This window comes from Cannabis sativa, chromosome 9 (assembly GCF_029168945.1).
Source record: "Cannabis sativa cultivar Pink pepper isolate KNU-18-1 chromosome 9, ASM2916894v1, whole genome shotgun sequence".
Taxonomy (NCBI): domain Eukaryota; kingdom Viridiplantae; phylum Streptophyta; class Magnoliopsida; order Rosales; family Cannabaceae; genus Cannabis; species Cannabis sativa.
This window is the reverse complement of record NC_083609.1, coordinates 14,348,919-14,370,364: the sequence shown is the minus strand read 5'-3', so window position 1 is coordinate 14,370,364 and position 21,446 is coordinate 14,348,919. Positions and strand designations below refer to the sequence as shown.

The following is a 21,446-nucleotide window of genomic DNA, read 5'->3' as shown; positions in this document are numbered from 1 at the left end:
AGAAATTTATTCCTGTATATATATATATATACAAGTCGTCTGGAGCATAAATATAAATAAGGTGTGAATGAGATTAATTTACTGTTGTTTAATCAAAATTCATATTTGACTGCAAATAGTTTTGACAGTAAATTTATTTGTGGAATGAGGGCATTCCATAGATGAGGGCATCCATAAATTTAATGGAATGAGAGCATTCCATAAATTTAAATTTAGTGGAATAAGAGTATTCCATGGATGAGAGCATCCATTTTAAATTTAGTGGAATAAGAGTATTCCATGGATGAGAGCATCCAATTTTTTGGTGGAATGAGGGCATTCCATGGATGAGGGCATCCAATTTTTTTGTGGAATGAGGGCATTCCATGGATGAGGGCATCCAATTTCATTTATAGAATGAGGGCATTCCATAAATGAAGAAAGAAATAAAAAAAGAACAAGAGAGGAGCAAGATAAACATCAAAAGAAAAAAAGAAAGAGGAATGAGAGTGTTCCCTGATCACTTACCCTTGAAGCTTTTTGATTGTTGGTAGAAAAGTATCGTAGTTTTTTTTTTCTGTGTTTCTTTTCTCTCCTTCTCAGATTTTTTTCAAAGTATCGATCATTTTTCTGTTTTCAACTTCTCCTATTTATAGACCCTATTTTTTCCAATAAAATTATTATTTTTTTTTATCCTGTAACGTAAATGAGTAAAAATAGGGGAGTGGGGAGTTGAGATCCTATAATCTCTCTATTTGATTGATATTTATTTTTTATTATTATTATTATTATTATTTTAAAAACCAATAATGGAATAATAATAAATTTATTTATTCCTCTTCTTTTTTTTTTATCGTTCAACACTTGGCTTTGAAGGATGTTTTTCGGTGGATGCTAAAGGAAAAAGTGGTGGTTTGGCTCTTCTATGGACTAAAGACTATACGGTTCATATCAAATCTTATACTAGTTCTCATATCGATGCTCTAGTTGAAAATAATCTTGGCTTTCTTTGGCGCTTTACCGGCTTCTATGGCAGCCCTGATCCGGGAGGTAGAATGGATAGTTGGAAATTGTTGGATAGGCTTAAATCAATGTTCTCTTGTGCGTGGATTGGCGGAGGTGACTTTAATGAAATCATCAACCAAAAAGAAAAAAAGGGAGGGGGCCTCAAACCGGACTACTTAATGAGAAATTTCCATCTAGCCATTTCAAATTGTCTTTTAAGTGAACTTCGTGCGGAAGGAGGTGACTATACATGGTGTAATGGTAGGGCTTCCAACCTTATATTTGAAAAATTGGACCGAGTTCTTTGTAATGCTGAGTGGAAAAGGAACTCCAAGAAGAATAAGGTGTCTCTCCTTAATTGGTGGAACTCGGACCATAGACCTTTACTTCTCCAAGCTCAAATAGGGACAAATGGACACAAATTCAAAAAAAAGATGGGGTAGTAGATTTCACTTTGAACAAGCTTGGGCGGAGAATGAGGAGTGCCACAAAATCATTGAAGATGTTTGGGGTCAGCAAGACTTGCTACAACCGGTTCCAGCACTCTCTCGGCTGTTGCACAAATGTGGCCATAATCTGAACAGATGGAATAAAAAACAAAAACAAGAGATGGTGGTTAGATCAAAAGAGCTTAAAGAGAAGATTAAAAGGATTGCGGATTCAACAAAGATGGAAGATTGGATTACTAAAAATCGGCTTGAAAAAGATCTTAATTGTGTGGAGGAAAAACTAGAAATCTATTGGAAGCAAAGAAGCCGCGCCCTTTGGTTAAAACATGGGGATAGAAACACCAAATTTTTTCACTATAAAGCTTCTAATAGACGAAAGAAAAACACCATAGAGGGCCTTTTCGATAACAACCAGCAATGGAGAACAAAGGAGGAAGATATTGAGAGTATTGCTATCAATTACTTTAAACAGCTTTTTTCCAAAGCTAATGAAGGAATTGATATTCAAACAATCCTAAATAGGTGTGTTCCTAAAAGATTGAGTGCCAAAGAAAATAGCAGGTTGTTGGAGCCGTTTTCTTGTGATGAAGTTAAATCAGCAATGTTCCAAATTCATCCTTTGAAAGCCCCCGGAAAAGATGGTCTCCCGGGTCTTTTCTTCCATAAAAGCTGGGATATTGTGGGTACGGAGGTTATTTCTGCCTGCCTTGACATTTTAAATAATAATGCCGATTGCAAGCCTTTAAATGAAACTCTGATATGTCTTATTTCGAAAGTCCCTAAGCCAACAAAAATGTCAGAATTTCGTCCGATCAGCCTATGCAATGTGATTTATAAGGTGGTTTCAAAGTGTCTTGCAAACCGAATGAAACAAAGCTTGAGTACCGTAATTTCAACAAATCAAAGTGCCTTTATTGGTGGTAGAATTATCCAAGACAATGCAATTATTGGATTTGAAAGTCTTCATTGTATGAGGAAAGGTCGCTTCGGGAATGGGAAAAAAATGGCAGTCAAGTTAGATATGTCCAAGGCGTATGACAGAGTTGAATAGAATTTCTTAGAAGCAATGATGATATCCTTGGGTTATGATCATAGGTGGATTGCCAAAATAATGAACTGTGTTAGCTCGGTTTCCTTCTCCATCCTCATCAACGGCTCAATCAAAGGATTTTTTATTCCCGAACGAGGACTTCGCCAAGGTGATCCATTATCTCCTTTCCTATTTCTTTTATGTTCTGAAGGCCTTTCTTGTTTGATATTTGAAGCCGAAAGAGCTAGGAAAATCCATGGGTTACGGTTTGGTGATTTGGAACAAAGATTGTCTCACCTCCTCTTTGCAGATGACAACCTTGTTTTCCTTGATGCAACTGTGGAGGAAAGTTCTACTCTGAAAGAGGTGCTGGCAACATATGAGAAATTGTCCGGTCAATGTATCAACTTTGAGAAAACTGAGATGTGTGTGGGTTGTAAGATCGACAATTCTAAAGCGGTTGCCTTAGCCTCTAACTTGGGTGTTACCCTTGTTCAAAACCATACCAAGTATTTGGGCATGCCAACCTTTGTGGGAAGAAACAAAAAACAAGTTTTTGGGAAGATAAGGGACAAAGTCGAAGCTAAGCTCCAAGGTTGGAAGATGGGTCTTTTCTCTCAAGCTGGGAAAGAAATCTTAATTAAAGCGGTTATTCAAGCTTTACCTTACTATGTTATGAGTTGCTTTAGAACCACCAAAAGGATTCTCCATGATATAGAAAGTTTAATAGCTTGGTTTTGGTGGGGATCAACCAAGAATAAACACAAGTTACATTGGGGTAATTGGCGGAAACTTTGTAGATTGAAGGAGCAAGGAGGGATGAGATTCCGAAATTTAGAAGACTTCAACCAAGCTATCTTGGCTAAGCAAGGTTGGAAGCTAATTACTAATCCGGATTGTTTGCTGTCTAGAATCTTAAAAGCTCTTTATTTTCCCTCAGAGAGCTTCTTTGAAGCTAAATTGGGGCATTATGGGTCCTCAATGTGGAGTGGTATAATATGGGGAAGAGAACTTCTTATTAAAGGCTCTAGATGGTGTGTTGGAGATGGTCATGCGATTCGAGTTAATGAGGACTTATGGATGCCTAGAAGTCCTCCTTTCAACCTCCGCACCAAAATTCAAATTCCAAAAGAAGTGACAATTAGTTCTTTGCTCTATCCTAATGGAAGTTGGAAAGTTAATGAAGTGGTTAGTTGGTTCCACCAAGATGATATTCCTTGGGTCTTAGGCATCAAGCCTCCCATGAACAAACCGGATTGGATCACTTGGCACTCCACTCCTAATGGTATCTACTCGGTCGCTAGTGGATACAAGCTTCGGTTTACTAATCCCATTACTGCTGAATGTTCGAATAAATCCTCAATTAAAGCTTGGTGGAAATTCGTTTGGGGATCCATCCTTACTTCGAAAATGAAGAATTTTTTATGGAGGATGTTCCATCATTGGCTCCCAACGAAGATTGAGCTTACAAGACGAGGTATGGCGCTAGATACTCGTTGTGATCTTTGTAACCAGCAGGAAGAAGACATTTGCCATGCCCTTTGGTTGTGTCCGAAGACTCTAAAGCTTTGGAAGCACCTCGGATCTTTGCAGCATTTTCCCTCTCTTATTACTAATGCTGCAGATTTTATTTGGTGGCTCAAGGATCACATTCCAAAAGATGTTTTTCTCAAGTTCATTGGGTTCTCTTGGCTGGTTTGGCAAAGAAGGAATTCTTTTATCTTCCAACACAAAGCCTTGAATGATCAAATGTGGATCAGTTGGGCTTCCGATTTACTGGAGTTACACCTGGGATCAAACCAGAAATCTCCCCCGACTATTGCACCAAAACAGGTCCTGCACTGGCTTCCTCCTCCAATAGATTTCTATCTTATAAACGCTGACGCTTCTCTGGTGGTAGGTCAGCCTGGGTTCAGTTTAAGTTCAGTAATAAGAGACTCGAAGGGCTCGCTTGTGGTGGCGGAAGTTGAGTTCACTCCTGGTTGCAGCACGGTTCTGCTGGCCGAAGCTGCTGCAATCCTTCTTAGCCTGAAGTTAGCAATCCGTTGGTCTATTTTCAAAGCAAAGTTTGCTCAGACAGTCACACCATTATCCATGCTATTCAACAAGAATCTACCAACTATACGGAGTGGGGTCAATTGGTTCAAAAAGCTATTCACATGCGTGATTCTTTTCAGTGTTTAGAGTTTTTATTTGCTGCTAGAAATTGTAATAATGTAGCTAATAGTCTAGCTAAGTGGAGCCGTTTGCCTCAGAAGTCTGCTATTTGGACTGATTGTTTACCTATGTGTGTTGCTGCTAATTTACTAGCAGATAAGCCTAGTGTTGCTTAATAAAGTGTTTTTCTTTCAAAAAAAAAAAAAAAGAATGACTAATTGCGAAAACACTACTTAAAAGGCTTTTCTTTTTTTTTTTTTGTTGAAATTCTTTATTAATCATAAAATATGCAATAATAAGATTTAATTTTATAGATAAACATATTACATATTATTATAAGCGCATTATTATACCCAATTTTCAAAGAATTAAAAAAGTAAATTTTGCGACTTTGACCCAGACTTATAAATATCAAATGAGTTAAGACATGCTTTTTGAGGGCCCAATGGCACCTCTAAAGAACTCGAAAACATTAACCAGGTGTCAAGACTCACACATCCAAGTATGCCCAAACTAGGATTCATGGGCCCGTGTGAGTGTTTTTACCGTAGAGACCTCAATCCAACAAGGAAACTAACAAGGACTTGACTCATTTGGGCATGAAAAGACATAGATTTGTGCATAAAGTCAAAATGGCATAAAATACCCCATGGAATAGAGCCTATGCGCCCACTGCCATATGGAAATGGAAGTGCTCTCCAATTTTTGGAGAACACTGCCACAAGGAGATGACAGTGGTCGCCACCTACAAAGCATCAAGGGAAAATTGTCCAAATGTGTTCCCTCAACACCAAGGAGTGCAATACAAGTGAATGAAACCATTTCTCACCAAGGAACAAGCCTAGCCGACCACTGCCATCTTTGTGGCACAATGAGTGGCAGTAATCGGCCATGAAGGAAGGGGATGAGATTTCTTGCCAAAAATACATTTTCACCAATAATCGTGGGAATTTCTCCACTACTTCTCTAACATACAGTTTTCTCATGCTCTCATGGGCAGCTCATACCCTCGCATGTCACCATCAGTGAACAAGTCTTGTCCACATACACCTACCACTCAACTTGGGCTTGGATTCAAGGCCCAACAAAGGGAAAAAAAAACCCCCCCTCAAAACAAGGAAAGAAATGAGAAAATTACATTGTATACCCACTTTACTTTACATGTTTTAATTATCACCTTTATTTCTATATTTTGAGATATACCCACTTTTATAGATGATGTCCCCATTATACCCCTTAAGTTAATGAAAATTAGGTGCTAGACTTAAGTGGAGGGTGAGGGTATATTGGGCAACCCACTCACAAAAGAGGGTATATTTTAATGAAATATGAGGGTATATTTGATTAATGAATATAAAAAAGAGGTATTCCTCAACTTATCCCAAAAAAATACCTTAAAGATACTACCTTTAGGGTTATCTTCAGGAGAGGGCCCTTCATCAGTAAGGCCCATAGGATTTTTCCTATAAATAGGAGCACTATTTCCATGGTAAAAAGGGATGGGAGAATGAAAGATTAAGCAAAAATACTGTCAAATACTCTAAGCTTTCTGCCATTATCGTAACATTCAACATTAATACAAGTAACTCGTAAACTAAGATTCATTAACGCCTAAATTACGTAAAAATTTCACTCTCTAAACTCATTTTATTGCTCTTAATCATATGTTTAATTGGTTGACAAAAATCTCGATCAACAATAATAATATAATTATTATCAATTTTTAAAGTACATTTATTATTTTTTTTTTGTTAGTAGTACTAGAAGTCTTCGTGATTTTATTTTTGTATATTTATGATATTGATCAAATGAATGTTATAACGTTGAAATGTGAGTAGGTGGAAGTTTAAATTTTTGTACTTTGATTGTGAATAACTAATGTACTCCTTATTGTGGTCCCAATGTGGGTACTTCAAAATGAATTATGTGACTTTATATATACCTATTTGGAGGGTGGAATATAAATAGAATAAGTGAAAAAAGAAGAAAAAAATAACTGGAAATCAAAAAAAGAAAAGAAAATGCGAAAGAAAAAGAATAAAAGTTATAAAGAAAAAAGCTCCTAGATTAGCTCAGTGATGAGGGAAGGGTGGGAAAAAAATATAAGTTTGAACCTAAAATCCTTAAGTTATTAACAGATAGATATTACCATTATGTTAGAAAAAATAGAGACAAAAAATGAAGCAAAAGAAACACTAACAAAGAAAAAAAAAATGAAGTACGAAAATGAGATAAACAAAAAGTAAATGGAAAGAGAAAACAAGAAGAAATTAAACAAAATGATAGAAAATTAAAAGAGAAATAAGGTGCATGAGGTAAAAAAAAATAATAAAAAAGATTAAAAAATAGAAGGAAAAAATTAATAGGAAAAGACAAATGTAAATATAAAGGTGTAGATGAAAATTTAGGGTACACAAAGTTTAAAAAATATAAATATGAATTTTTAAATTAAATATTTTAAAAATATGACAAATCAAATAAAATAAAAAAGAAGAAAAATATGAGAACTCTAGCTACTTTCATGCTATCATGAAGAAGAGAAAAGCAGAAAACAGGATTGTATCGTACTGGAAGGGGGACTCTATTGTTGAGGACTATCCCAAAGTGGTTGATCACTTTCTCCAACATTTCTGTAATTTTATGGGGAAGAAAAGCTCAGCTACTGGATAGATGAGGAAAGTCTGGGGTTTGGGAACAAGCTAGACCTTCCTCAACAAATCCATTTGATTCGGCCTTTCAGTAAGTCAGATATCAAGAAAGCATTATTCGATATCTACTCCACCAAGAGACCGAGTCCGGATGGTTTTGGTTCAGGTTTTTTCAAAGGGTTGTGGAATGAAATTGGAAAGGATGTTTCTCAAGCCGTTCTGGGATTCTTTCAATCTGGAAACCTGCCAAAAGAACTCAATGTCTATTTCCCTTATCCCCAAGATTGACAATCCTAAGAATGCGAGTGACTATAGGACGATCGCCTGCTGCAATACCCTTTACAAGTGTATCTCTAAGATGATCTATGCTCGGCTCTCAGAAGTGCTTCCTAGCCTAATTCATGATAACCAGTGAGCCTTTATTAAGAATAGGCAGCTGGCCCATAATATCTTGATCTTTCAAGATCTTCTTAAAGGTTACACTAGGAAGACTGTTTCAGGTAGAAGTATCTTCAAGATTGATCTCAGCAAGGCGTATGACATTGTTGATTGGAAATTTATTTCTAATCTTTTAAAGGGCCTTCGTTTTCCTGCTAAGTTCATTGATTGGGTTTTAGGTTGCCTCCATGGTGCTTCCTATTCCCTAATGATGAATGGTCGCATCCATGGGTCCTTTAAAAGGGAGAAAGGTCTTCGCCAAGGAGATCCAATGTCTCCGCTTCTTTTTGTGCTGACCATGGAATACTTGACAAGACTGCTGATTTAGAGATCCTGCTTGAAAGGCTTTGGGTTTCACCCTCTCTGTAAGTCCTTAAAACTTGTGAATCTTTGCTTTGTGAATGACTTGATTATTTTTTGTAAAGGAAATGAAAGCTCGGTCAGGCTTGTTCATGAAGCTTTTAAGACTTTTAGTGAAACTACGGGCCTTACAGCTAACAAAAATAAATCTTTGGCTTACTTTGGTGGTGTGAATGAGATACACAGAGAAAGAATCTTGAGGATGATGCAAATAGAAGAGGGCAACTTCCCCCTCAACTATTTGGGAGTCCAACTTAGGCTGACTAAGTGGCGTGCCTCTAATTGCGGAATTATTATTGATAAGATCCACAAGAAGCTGCACATCTGGGCTAGTAGAAGCTTGTCCTTTGTTGGAAGGGCGCAATTGATTCACTCAGTTCTGTTGGGAATTAGGAACTTCTGGATGAGCATGTTTATTCTTCCCTAGAAAATCACTGCAGCTATTGACAAGTGTTATAGGGACTTTCTTTGGGGGTTAAAAGGTAACTGTAGCAAGATGCACTTGTCCTTTTGGGAAAAAGTTTGTCTTCCAAAGAAGTATGGAGGCGTTGGCTTTCATGAGGGTAGAAAATGGAACACAACCTTGATGGCAAAATTTGTTTGAGCCATCTCGAGTAAACACGATAACTTGTGGGTTAGGTGGATAAATGCCATCTGCTTAAAGGGAAAGGACTTTTGGCAAGTTGAGTTTAAACTTGATGCGAGCTGGTATTTCAAGAAATTATTACGACTGAGAAACTCTATTGACGGTTAGATATTGTTAATGCTAGTAAGAATGGTAAGTTCAAAGCCAATATGTTATACAGATCAGTTAATCCCATGCAAAAAGTTGATTATGCTAACCGAATCTGGCATAAGATGTGTATCCCGAAACATAGATTCATAGGTTGGCAAGCAATCAATAATCAACTCTTGACAAGAGAACACATCAGCAGGATCATGCTAATTCCATATGATCTTTGTCTAGTTTGTATAGTTGACAAAGAGACTCATGCTCACATCTTCATGGATTACCCGTATAATTTGAAGGTTGTGTCTGAAGTTAGGGAGATTAGACTGGCCAAAGAGCTTCAAAGATTGGTATGATTGGCTTTCTAAACCTCTCAAAAACTTGCAGGAAAAATTACTCAATGTTATTTGCTTGACTATTGTCTATAACATTTGGGTGCATAGAAATAATTGTATTTTTGATCTTAGTTACAAAACTGTCTCTTGTATTAGCATGGATATTAAGAAGGTTGTCAAATACAGATGTATGAGTTTTATAGGTACTAGCAAAAGCAAGTTTGATGTCCATTTATGTAAAGTTATAGCTAGCTGGTAGTGTTGCTGGATTCGGCCAGTTTTGTAGCTGCTGTTTGGTGTTTGTATCCTTGTTGGTTCCTTTGAACAAAATCTTCTTTTGTTAAAAAAAAAATAATAAAAAAAAATAAAGATAAGAAATAAAAATGCCAAAAAAATGTACAAACAAAATTATGGCATATTTATCAAACATTTGTTTGAAATCCCCAATTGAGTTGAGTGCAATTTCAAGGAAGTCGAGCAAACAATTATAGTCTGGTCACACTCACAATAAAACATAAGATAATTAAAGATTGAAAAAAAAAATATATTCCCACTCAATCAAAGCAACGTATGAAACCTATAGTCGGTATAGAAAATAAGGCATCTATTTCCCTCAAAAGCTATACACAAAAATTCTCTTTATATAAAAATTGTATTGTGGAGAAACATATATATGGTTATATACAGAGCTCCACCTTATCAATCCTGCACTGCCAGGACCTGCAAGTGATCTAAAAAGACTTGCAAACTCAAATCATCTGTGAAAATAATATCTGACCCGTTTGTGTAGGTTGAATTTTGAGTAACAGAAGGATTCAGCTTGGCCAGAAGAAATCTTGCCTGGCTACTATGTTGGTCACACCTTATTAGCTTAGGAGCTGGAACTCGTTCAACCACCAATTGCTCTGCGTCGAGCTCTGGGGCTTCCAACAGCTTTCTTAAGTTCTCATGGTTTGGATCCTTGTCATAACCAAGCTTCCTCCATTGAGCGATTTTCGATCCATAATGGATAACTACGTAGAAGTATGAATCGAAGAGCAAGATTACATCTGGTAAGATAGAGCGAACGTCTAGGAGGACTGGAACTGGTGGACCATCAAAGGAGTACTCAAAAAGTGTAGGCTGGATCATGATAAGTGAGCTGACTACCCCTTCACGATTCAGCATTAGGCGAAAGAAAGCAGTCTCGTCTGGGGTACTGTTAAAAACATCAATAAACTGAGACCTCCTTAAGTAGTACATGAACTGGGGATAAAGAGAGAAGTTGGATGACAAGCGAAATGAAGATGGATCTTCTGGCACGTAATCTCCAAACTTTGAGGCAAAACGGATCAATGCGTCATCCAGCCATCTTATGACATCTCGAGCAAAATGCCCCTCTGCTCGATCAATGGCGAGTCTGGCCATCACAGATGCTGCTGCCTCTTGATCAAACCCTGCATCAATTTCAGGTGCTCGTTTCCCGACCCATCTTCTAGCAGCAGTTGTCACTCTTTTCCGGATTCCCATACTCCCATTTCTGTATCTTGTTATGAATTGAATGAAAAATGCAGATCCGGGTTGAATCTCCTGCTCATCACTCACTTGGAAAAAGAATGCAAAGCATGTTTTGTTGGTGAGTGTACCTAACTTCCAAATAAACGTGCCACCCTCCCCAATTTCATCACTACTCACTAAGTTGTTCTTTCTCTGAAGAGAAACACAAGGGCCTAAGGCACCACATATTTTTAAATCTTTTGTCGTCACTACCTCAATAGTTGCATCAAAATACATATTCAAATGCCCCTCTTCATCACGGGTAAAAATTTGCCTCAGGCAGCTTCTGAATTGACTCGACTCAAATGACTCTGCTAACATCATGAAACCCCCAGATTTCTCAACAGCATCCTTCAGCTCTGCTGATCCAACTTGATCAAGAGAGCAAGCAAACAAATCAAGAACAATAGATGCATCAGATAACCTCTGTGACAATCGCTTGTAGAAGCTGCAAGATTTTCTATAATAGGGTGCGCAACCATTGATGAGATCCCTGTGAGTTCTGATGGAATTACTAAGATCTGAGTCTACAACAATTCCAGGACCTAGAGTTGCAGGTCCTGATGTAAATACCATGATTCGTGAGCCAGTGTTTCCTAAGCATCCTTCTAGAAGTCCAATCGCAACTGATATAGCTGCCCCTGTACATCTTTGAGGACGATGGCCTCGTTTAACTTCATGTGAACAATGAATCTCTTCAATTGCAGTTGTAATATTAAATTCACATTCAGAAACTGGTATCAGAAAGCCTTGGTTTTGTAAAATTGATGTAGTTCCAAGGGGCTTTGGCTTTGTGTGTTTAAACCCCAGAAATTGTTGTGTCTGAGGATTTTGAAATGAAAGAAAGAAAAAAAAAAACTGTTAAGAAGGGATGAAGAAAATAAATGGGAATCCATAGAACACCAAGAAACTTCATATCACAATTCTCCTGGACAGTACTTAATTGAAGGGAAGTCATGGCAGTTAGCTTCAGAATATCTAGTTTCGAAGGTTCCAAGTATTATAGCAAATATGGAGACCAGGAGTTCAGATAGCCAATGACAGTGATACTTGACTTAATTTATAAATCTGTAAATTAATATTCATTTGATAATTATTTGCAAATTTAACAGGAATTCCTCAAGGTGATTACTATACTGGGAATGATACTTTGCAAGGAAATATATATATAAAAAGACCACTATGCAGAGAAAGAAAAAAAAAACATACTTTGCCAAGCACTCTATCTTCAGCACTAAAGATCACTATATGGTTTTGCTTCTAATTTCAGATACCAAAAAACATAAACTTTGGCATAATGTTGTTAACTAGATTGTATTATCCACACAAAAGAATTCTGATTCATACCAAAGTTCTAGAAAAGCTTAAACGGAATGTACTAGAATCATGATTAGCTTTAAACACTGTCAAGTACTAAAATCTACAGTAAAAATCCCAACTTCAGAACACAGCATATAATCATGAAATAGCAAAACCAAAATTTGAAGCTAAATATTATACCTGATCAGATGATAGCTCCCGTTCACCATGAAACATCACGACCTTCGAACACTCAGAAAATCCAAGATCATGAACATGAACCATTGAATCAAACGTAACTAGACTAACAAGAGCATTTTCAGGCAACTGCTCTATAACACGCATCAGCTCGTTCTTGAGTGCCCGAAACTCATCCACAGCCGAACAAGCATCCACCACAAACACAAAAGCAGGACCGATCGAGCGCGAGTCCAAACCCGCCAACGACGACACCGAAGCCATAGACGATAACGACAACGAAGATGAAGACAACCCATTTGGCCTGCTCTTGTAACTGAGGTTCAAACCAGAGCCCGTACTCGAGGGACCACCGCTGGTGATTTTCCTACCGGGCGCGTACTCAACGACGCTGTAAGTCGGGAAAAGCTCAGCCGGAAGATTAGTCTCTCCGATTCCGGCATAAGAGGAGGGGAACGAGTTCTTGTGCTGACAAAAGGGGCAGAACCAAATGCGGGAAGCGTATTGAACCCTGGCATAAGGGTTCAAAACGGCAGCACATTGAGAGCAAACGACAGGTTCGTAAGAAAGAATGGGAAGCTCCGGCTGTTGCATCAATGGCGTGCACATAATACTGAGAGGGATAATCAAGGCGGTCGAATCAGGTTTGGACGCGGGCCATGAGTTCCAGGCCCACCGGAGACCCTCGATCGCCTCCAATTCAACGAAATCCATGGAAAACCCGAATTGGGTAAGTGTGATTTGGAGTTTGTATCTTCAGATTGATAGGATCACATCGAGATTTGATTAGGTAAGAGTGAAGTGTTGGGAAAGGAAAGAGTGAAAAGAGAATCAAAAACCTTTTTCCCTCACTTTCATTATTGTGTTGCTTTTTGAGTGATCGGTAAACCCCTGGCCTGGGACTGGGAGAGACTAGAGACTATAGAGAGCCGAGTGTTGAATAAATGAGAAACAATGAATATTATTATTATTATCATTAGGGGAAAACGAAACATTCCAACTTCTTATTTCGTTTATTACCACACATACGATGTAATATTCCCATGCTAATAATAGACACCTTTATCTTGTCAAAAAAAACTATTTTTACATAGTGGCAAGTTTGGGATTTTGAACTTACAAATTTAGCTCGCTTCTCTTTTTTAGGGCGATGTCGCGAGGTACTGAGATCTCGCGGTGTTAGTGGCGAAGGGTGCCTCGGTGATGATGGGATCTCCTTCCTTTGTGATAGGGTCTTTCTACGGTGACGGTCTCCTTGCTTTGCTTGAGATTCCTGCCTGCTCGCGCCCTCTCCTCGTACATGAGGCTAGATGACACTCTCATTTTCTCCTCTTACTTGAGGGTTGCGACCATTAGCACCTTCTTCTCCAATGATGGGTGGAGGGAGGTCTTACACCAAATCGACCAACTGGTTGTCGTCAAGGCGAATCTCCACGTCCTGAAAGCGAGGAGAGGGTCTAGGCATTTTGTATCGATTGTGTGAAAAGGAACGACTTGACTCAAGTTTGTCATTCCCACAGACGGCGCCAAACTATTGATAGTGAGAATTTGTCAACCAACTTGTGGCCAAAAAATCAACTTATGCTTCAAGATCGGAAATGAGATGAAGTAAAAGATGAAATGTAAACTCAAATTGCTATCTTGAAAAGGAGAAAATAATGGAGAAATATCTATTGCTCTCAATATGGTGTTACAAGTATGATTTTTCAACCCCTCCTCACATTTGAAAAAAGGGGTATTTATAGGCTCTAATGGCCTGATGTACAAAATGGTCCCAAGGGGACAAAATGTCGCTATCACGCTGCATGTCGCAGGTGTAAGAGGTGGCCTTGCCCCTCGTACCCTTGCCTGGTGTCAGGTGGTCCCCGGTTGCAGGACGGTGGTCCCCGATTGCAGGCATTTGACCCCTGGTTACAGGGTGCAAAAGGGTGGTCCTTGGTTGCAGGCATGTGATCCTTGGTTACAGGTTGCAGGAGGGTGGTCCCCGGTTGTAGGAGGGTGGTCCCCGGTTGCAGGCATGTGGTAGTTATAGGTTGCAGGAGGGTGACTGTAGCGTACCTTTGGTTGGGTCTTCAGACCTGACAGGTCTGTTGTCACCGCTACTCATACCTTCTCGCTTTCAAAGTCTTCAAGAGGCGTGGTTGTACGCTTTTTCCTTGCACTGCCTTGTCCTCTGATTCCTCCTCTAAATTTATTCTTGTCGGTGTGCATTCACCTCTCACTTTATACTTATAACCCTCGAAACACATTCACACAACACACACAACAACTCGCATGCGACACTGTTGTCCTCAAAAGTGAGTGTTTTAATATTTATACTCGCAAGTGCACGAATCGTTTCGGAATATAGTGTTCATGTAAGTGCAAGGTCGAACCCATGGGAGTTGACTAACATCAAAAGAAACTATTTCAAACAAAATAATAATATTCTAACCTAGCTCCAAATATTTGATAGGATTTTAGTTTTGCAAAATAAAATAAAAGACAAGTAACTAAAATACTTAAGATTAAAGATGAGTGAGTATGAAAATAATTTTCCAATAAGATGTGTAAAATAAGATTATTAAGATATTAGAATCCACAAAATGCAAGTTCAATAGTATTTATAAGTATATTGATTTCCAAGTTCATATATATATATATATATAGTTGAAATAAATCACACTATATTTTCCAAAATATATTTTTCCTTTAAGTACAAGTTATTTTCAAAAATGTAGGATTTTTCTTCACTTATAAAATGTATAATTTCTAAGCATTAAATGTGTTACAATTTAATGAAACTACACAAAATCAAAGAAACTATGTTTAGGCAAAATATAACACTTATATTCTAAGAATTAGATGTAAACAATTTAATGAAAGACATTTAATCAAAGAGTATTATAGTTTTGCATAATGAAGAACTAAGTGGAAATATGCTTTAACAATAAAAAATACATGATATTAAAGATGAAAAAAACATATTTTTGATAGAAAAATCCATGAACTTTATAGCACAAATGGGAAATCAACATACAAACATAAACACTATCTAGTTACATTTTGCTTCATCATCATCTTAATAATCTTGAAAAAAAAATTAGAAGCTCATAACTAGATAAAAATTACAAAAGATAAACATACTTGACATGCTCTTCAAAGTGTAAAAATGGTAGAAAGAAAATGGTAAAAATGAAGAGTGTGGAATGGAGAAGTGTTTTGGATTGAAGAGGTGTTTAGGAGGGTGAAGAGATGTTTAGGAGGGTGAAGAGATGTGTTTTGAAATGGTCTTCCAACACCATATTTATAGGCAAAATTTGAGGATTAAATTAATCAAAATAAAATAAATAAAATGATTAATTTAATTAGTGTTGGGAAGAGAAGGGATAAATAGAGTATGTGTAAGAGTATTGGAAAAAATAAATGTTTGTTTGGATGGGAAAATAGTGAAAAGATAGGGTAAAAATAAATTAGGAATGTTTATTTAGGTGAAATAAATTGGGAAGAGTAAAATTGATATTTAGGTGTAAGTTGTGGGAGAAAATATGAATTTTTGGTGTTTGTAAGTGTAATTTTCGGGTGTGGACAAACAATTAACAGCCCACTTTTTTTCTCTTTTTTTTTCTTCTCGGGGACACTTGGCAGTGCGCCGGTTCGTTGTGGGGCCGGCGAGCTGGGGACGTGGCGCACGGCCCCGGTAGGCCGGGGTGGCGACGGGCTGGGGACCACGCAGGCTGAGAGAGAGAGAAGGATTTCCAGGCGCCACTTGCTTTCTGGTCGGGTGTCCCTCACGCGTGCTCCATGACCCTTGGATCGAATCACAGACGGCTCAGATTGGTCAAGGAGCTGACCGAGAGTGGGATTTGCTTGAGGCCAGATCAGATTTTCTTTTGAAAATTCCACTTTTAACTCCATTTCTCCAATATTTCTTCAATTTAATCCCAATCTTTTTCTACCAAATATACCTAAAAATACATAAAATTAATTAGAAAACTAAAATAAAATTAAAAATAAATACTACATAACATATTATAATAAAATAATTATAAAAACACACAAAAACATATAAAATTACAATAAAGCTAATAAATTCAAAAATAATTAAAAACTTACTAAATTAATTAAAAACTTAAGAACTAAACCAATTTTTAGTAAAAAAAATGTGAAAAATAACTCTAATTTCTAGAGTTATCACAACCCCAAACTTAAAATTTTGCTAGTCCTCAAGCAAAAAAAAAAAAAATTAAAAACACACATTTTTATTTTTTTTTATTTTGGTGATATCAAAAATGTCCTCAAAAATTGCACATTGAAAATAGCTTATATAAAATATGAATAAAAATTAAACTCATGTAATTAATTCAATAGTCAATCTTGCTTTGAAAATATAATTTAAGTTATAAATCTAAAATCTATTCATCAAATTATTATGTGAATTTGGGAAAAATTATTGTAACAAAATATTTATTTCACATAACAAGATAAATAATTTTTTTCAAAATTTGATTTTTTTAGCAAAATTGACCCAAGAATTAAAAATAAAACTTAAAAGAGATTCATATTTGTATAAGCTAAAATCAAACTCAATCAAGGTTATTATCATAGGAAAAGGGGATATCACCAAAGGGTTTTTTTTTTTCTTTTTGTTTTTTTTTAAGGCATAAATATATATAGAAAATAAATATATTTTTTTGGTTTTTTTTTTTAATAGAAAAACGATAATAAACATTTTTTTTTAAAAAAAAAATATATAATATAACTACTTTAGCATCCAAACAACAATTTTTTTAAAAGTGAAAAATAATACTCTACCATTTTTAAGCACATGAAAGAAATAACCATAGGAACTCACCACCCCAAACTTAATTTATGCATTGTCCTCAATGTATCAAAATACAAATATAAATTAAAAGTGAAAGAGTTGAGAGTTTAGAATGGTCATACCTCATCTTGGAGCATGTCAAGAGCAACAAAAAGATAACAAAAATCAAAACAAAAAGTTAATCTAAAACATAAGAAAAATACACATTACCAAGAATTGATAAGAGCAATCAAGGATCATGGTAAATTGGATCCTCAAGGAGGATTTCATCCACTTCCACATTTTTCAATTCTAAAAATGGTTTCAATTTTTGTCCATTAACTTTGAATACATTACCATTATTAGGATTTTCAATTTCAATGGCTCCATGTGGAAAAACAGTGCGAATAATGTATGGACCTACCCACCTAGAGCGTAACTTTCCCGGAAAGAGATGCAAACGAGAATTGTATAAAAGGACTTTTTGACCGAGAGAAAATCTTTTCTCAAAATATTTTTGTCATGGTAAAATTTCATTCGGTCTTTATACTTTTTCGAATAGTCATATGCATCATGCCTAAGCTCTTCTAACTCATTCAATTGAAGCTTTCTTTTCTCACCCGCTTTGTCTAAGGAAAAATTTAGTTGCTTAATAGCCCAATAGGCTCTATGTTCTAACTCAACGGGTAAGTGGCATGCCTTCCCATAAACAAGTCTATAGGGAGACATTCCAATGGGCGTTTTGTATGCAGTACGATATGCCCATAATGCATCAATGAGTCTTAGGGACCAATCTTTCCTAGTGGGGTTGACCGTTTTCTCTAAGATGTGCTTAATCTCCCTATTTGATATTTCAACTTGACCACTAGTTTGTGGGTGATAAGGTGTAGTGACTTTATGTGTAATGCCATATTGTTTCATTAAATGTTCAAAAGGCCTATTACAAAAGTGTGTACCATTATCACTAATGATGGCACGTGGTGAACCAAATCGTGAGAAAATATTTTCTTTCAAAAACTTAAGCACAACTTTATGGTCATTAGTGTGACATGCAATAGCTTCTACCCATTTAGACACATAATCAACACCAACAAGAATGTATAAATTACCAAAAGAATTAGGAAATGGACCCATAAAATCAATGCCCCAAACATCAAATATTTCAACAATAAGAATAGGATTTAATGGCATCATGTTTCTTCTAGTTACACTTCCTAATTTTTGACAACGTTCACAAGATTTGCAATACATATAAGTGTCATGAAAAATAGTAGGCCAATAAAATCCACATTGTAAAATTTTCAAAGCAGTTTTCTTACCACTAAAATGTCCACCACATGCATGATCATGACAAAAAGATATGATTTTAGGTTGATCACAGTTTGGAATGCATCTTCTTATTATTTGATCAGGGCAATATTTAAACAAATAAGGATCATCCCATATGAAATTTTTCACTTCAGCATAAAATTTAGATTTATCTTGTTTAGACCAATGAGAAGGAATTTCACCAGTGACCAAATAATTGACAATATCAGCATACCAAGGAAAAGAAGATACATGCATGAGTTGTTCATCAGGAAAAGTTTCAATGATAGTGGTGGAATCATGATTAGTTTCAACAACAATTCTAGACAAATGATCAGCTACAACATTTTCAGAACCTTTTTTATCACGTATCTCTAAATCAAATTCTTGTAAAAGCAAGATCCAACGAATTAAACGAGATTTAGCATCTTTTTTTGACAAGAGATATTTCAATGCAGCATGATCAGAATAGACAATTATTTTAGATCCTAACAAATAAGACCTAAACTTCTCTAATGCAAACACAACAGCAAGCAATTCTTTTTCAGTTGTAGTGTAATTCAATTGAGCTTCATTTAAAGTTTTGCTAGCATAGTATATTACATGAGGTAACTTGTTAATTCTTTGTCCTAAAACAGCACCAATTGCATAATCAGAAGCATCACACAAAAACTTGTTGTCCTCAAAAGTGAGTGTTTTAATATTTATACTCGCAAGTGCACGAATCGTTTCGGAATATAGTGTTCATGTAAGTGCAAGGTCGAACCCATGGGAGTTGACTAACATCAAAAGAAACTATTTCAAACAAAATAATAATATTCTAACCTAGCTCCAAATATTTGATAGGATTTTAGTTTTGCAAAATAAAATAAAAGACAAGTAACTAAAATACTTAAGATTAAAGATGAGTGAGTATGAAAATAATTTTCCAATAAGATGTGTAAAATAAGATTATTAAGATATTAGAATCCACAAAATGCAAGTTCAATAGTATTTATAAGTATATTGATTTCCAAGTTCATATATATATATATATATATAGTTGAAATAAATCACACTATATTTTCCAAAATATATTTTTCCTTTAAGTACAAGTTATTTTCAAAAATGTAGGATTTTTCTTCACTTATAAAATGTATAATTTCTAAGCATTAAATGTGTTACAATTTAATGAAACTACACAAAATCAAAGAAACTATGTTTAGGCAAAATATAACACTTATATTCTAAGAATTAGATGTAAACAATTTAATGAAAGACATTTAATCAAAGAGTATTATAGTTTTGCATAATGAAGAACTAAGTGGAAATATGCTTTAACAATAAAAAATACATGATATTAAAGATGAAAAAAACATATTTTTGATAGAAAAATCCATGAACTTTATAGCACAAATGGGAAATCAACATACAAACATAAACACTATCTAGTTACATTTTGCTTCATCATCATCTTAATAATCTTGAAAAAAGATTAGAAGCTCATAACTAGATAAAAATTACAAAAGATAAACATACTTGACATGCTCTTCAAAGTGTAAAAATGGTAGAAAGAAAATGGTAAAAATGAAGAGTGTGGAATGGAGAAGTGTTTTGGATTGAAGAGGTGTTTAGGAGGGTGAAGAGATGTTTAGGAGGGTGAAGAGATGTGTTTTGAAATGGTCTTCCAACACCATATTTATAGGCAAAATTTGAGGATTAAATTAATCAAAATAAAATAAATAAAATGATTAATTTAATTAGTGTTGGGAAGAGAAGGGATAAATAGAGTATGTGTAAGAGTATTGGAAAAAATAAATGTTTGTTTGGATGGGAAAATAGTGAAAAGATAGGGTAAAAATAAATTAGGAATGTTTATTTAGGTGAAATAAATTGGGAAGAGTAAAATTGATATTTAGGTGTAAGTTGTGGGAGAAAATATGAATTTTTGGTGTTTGTAAGTGTAATTTTCGGGTGTGGACAAACAATTAACAGCCCACTTTTTTTCTCTTTTTCTTTTTCTTCTGCAGGGACACTTGGCAGGCGCTGGTTCGTTGTGGGGCTGGCGAGCTGGGGACGTGGCGCACGCTGGTAGGCTGGGTGCTGACGGGCTGGGGACCACGCAGGCTGAGAGAGAGAGAAGGATTTCCAGGCGCCACTTGCTTTCTGGTCGGGTGTCCCTCACGCGTGCTCCATGACCCTTGGATCGAATCACAGACGGCTCAGATTGGTCAAGGAGCTGACCGAGAGTGGGATTTGCTTGAGGCCAGATCAGATTTTCTTTTGAAAATTCCACTTTTAACTCCATTTCTCCAATATTTCTTCAATTTAATCCCAATCTTTTTCTACCAAATATACCTAAAAATACATAAAATTAATTAGAAAACTAAAATAAAATTAAAAATAAATACTACATAACATATTATAATAAAATAATTATAAAAACACACAAAAACATATAAAATTACAATAAAGCTAATAAATTCAAAAATAATTAAAAACTTACTAAATTAATTAAAAACTTAAGAACTAAACCAATTTTTAGTAAAAAAAATGTGAAAAATAACTCTAATTTCTAGAGTTATCACAACCCCAAACTTAAAATTTTGCTAGTCCTCAAGCAAAAGAAAAATTAAAAACACACATTTTTTTTGTTTTTTATTTTGGTGATATCAAAAATGTCCTCAAAAATTGCACATTGAAAATAGCTTATATAAAATATGAATAAAAATTAAACTCATGTAATTAATTCAATAGTCAATCTTGCTTTGAAAATATAATTTAAGTTATAAATCTAAAATCTATTCATCAAATTATTATGTGAATTTGGGAAAAATTATTGTAACAAAATATTTATTTCACATAACAAGATAAATAATTTTTTTCAAAATTTGATTTTTTTAGCAAAATTGACCCAAGAATTAAAAATAAAACTTAAAAGAGATTCATATTTGTATAAGCTAAAATCAAACTCAATCAAGGTTATTATCATAGGAAAAGGGGATATCACCAAAGGGTTTTTTTTTTTTTTTTTCTTTTTTTTCTTTTTGTTTTTTTTTAAGGCATAAATATATATATAGAAAATAAATATATTTTTTTGGTTTTTTTTTTTTACTAGAAAAATTATAATAAACATTTTTTTTTTGTTTTTTTTTTAAAATTATATAATATAACTACTTTAGCATCCAAACAACAATTTTTTTAAAAGTGAA

General features: G+C 35.3%; 1 protein-coding gene across 1 annotated transcript; it reads right to left on the bottom strand.

Annotated features, from left to right (window-relative positions):
- Positions 1–9,661: 9,661 nt before the first annotated feature.
- LOC115722805 (protein transport protein SEC23 G) lies at positions 9,662–13,163 on the bottom strand. Its single transcript, XM_030652131.2, has 2 exons — positions 12,168–13,163; positions 9,662–11,489 (listed from the first exon to the last, which is right to left on the bottom strand). Exons 1-2 carry the CDS (start codon positions 12,876–12,878, stop codon positions 9,831–9,833), a joined length of 2,370 nt encoding a protein of 789 aa, XP_030507991.2. The 5' UTR covers positions 12,879–13,163; the 3' UTR covers positions 9,662–9,830.
- Positions 13,164–21,446: the final 8,283 nt, after the last annotated feature.

Coding starts and splice junctions, on each gene's coding strand:
- LOC115722805 (XM_030652131.2), bottom strand. CDS start 12,878: ATGGATTTCGTTGAATTGGAGGCGATCGAGGGTCTCCGGTGGGCCTGG. Junction 11,490..12,167: donor GGGAGCTATCATCTGATCAG/GTATAATATTTA, acceptor CAAAATCCTCAG/ACACAACAATTTCTGGGGTT.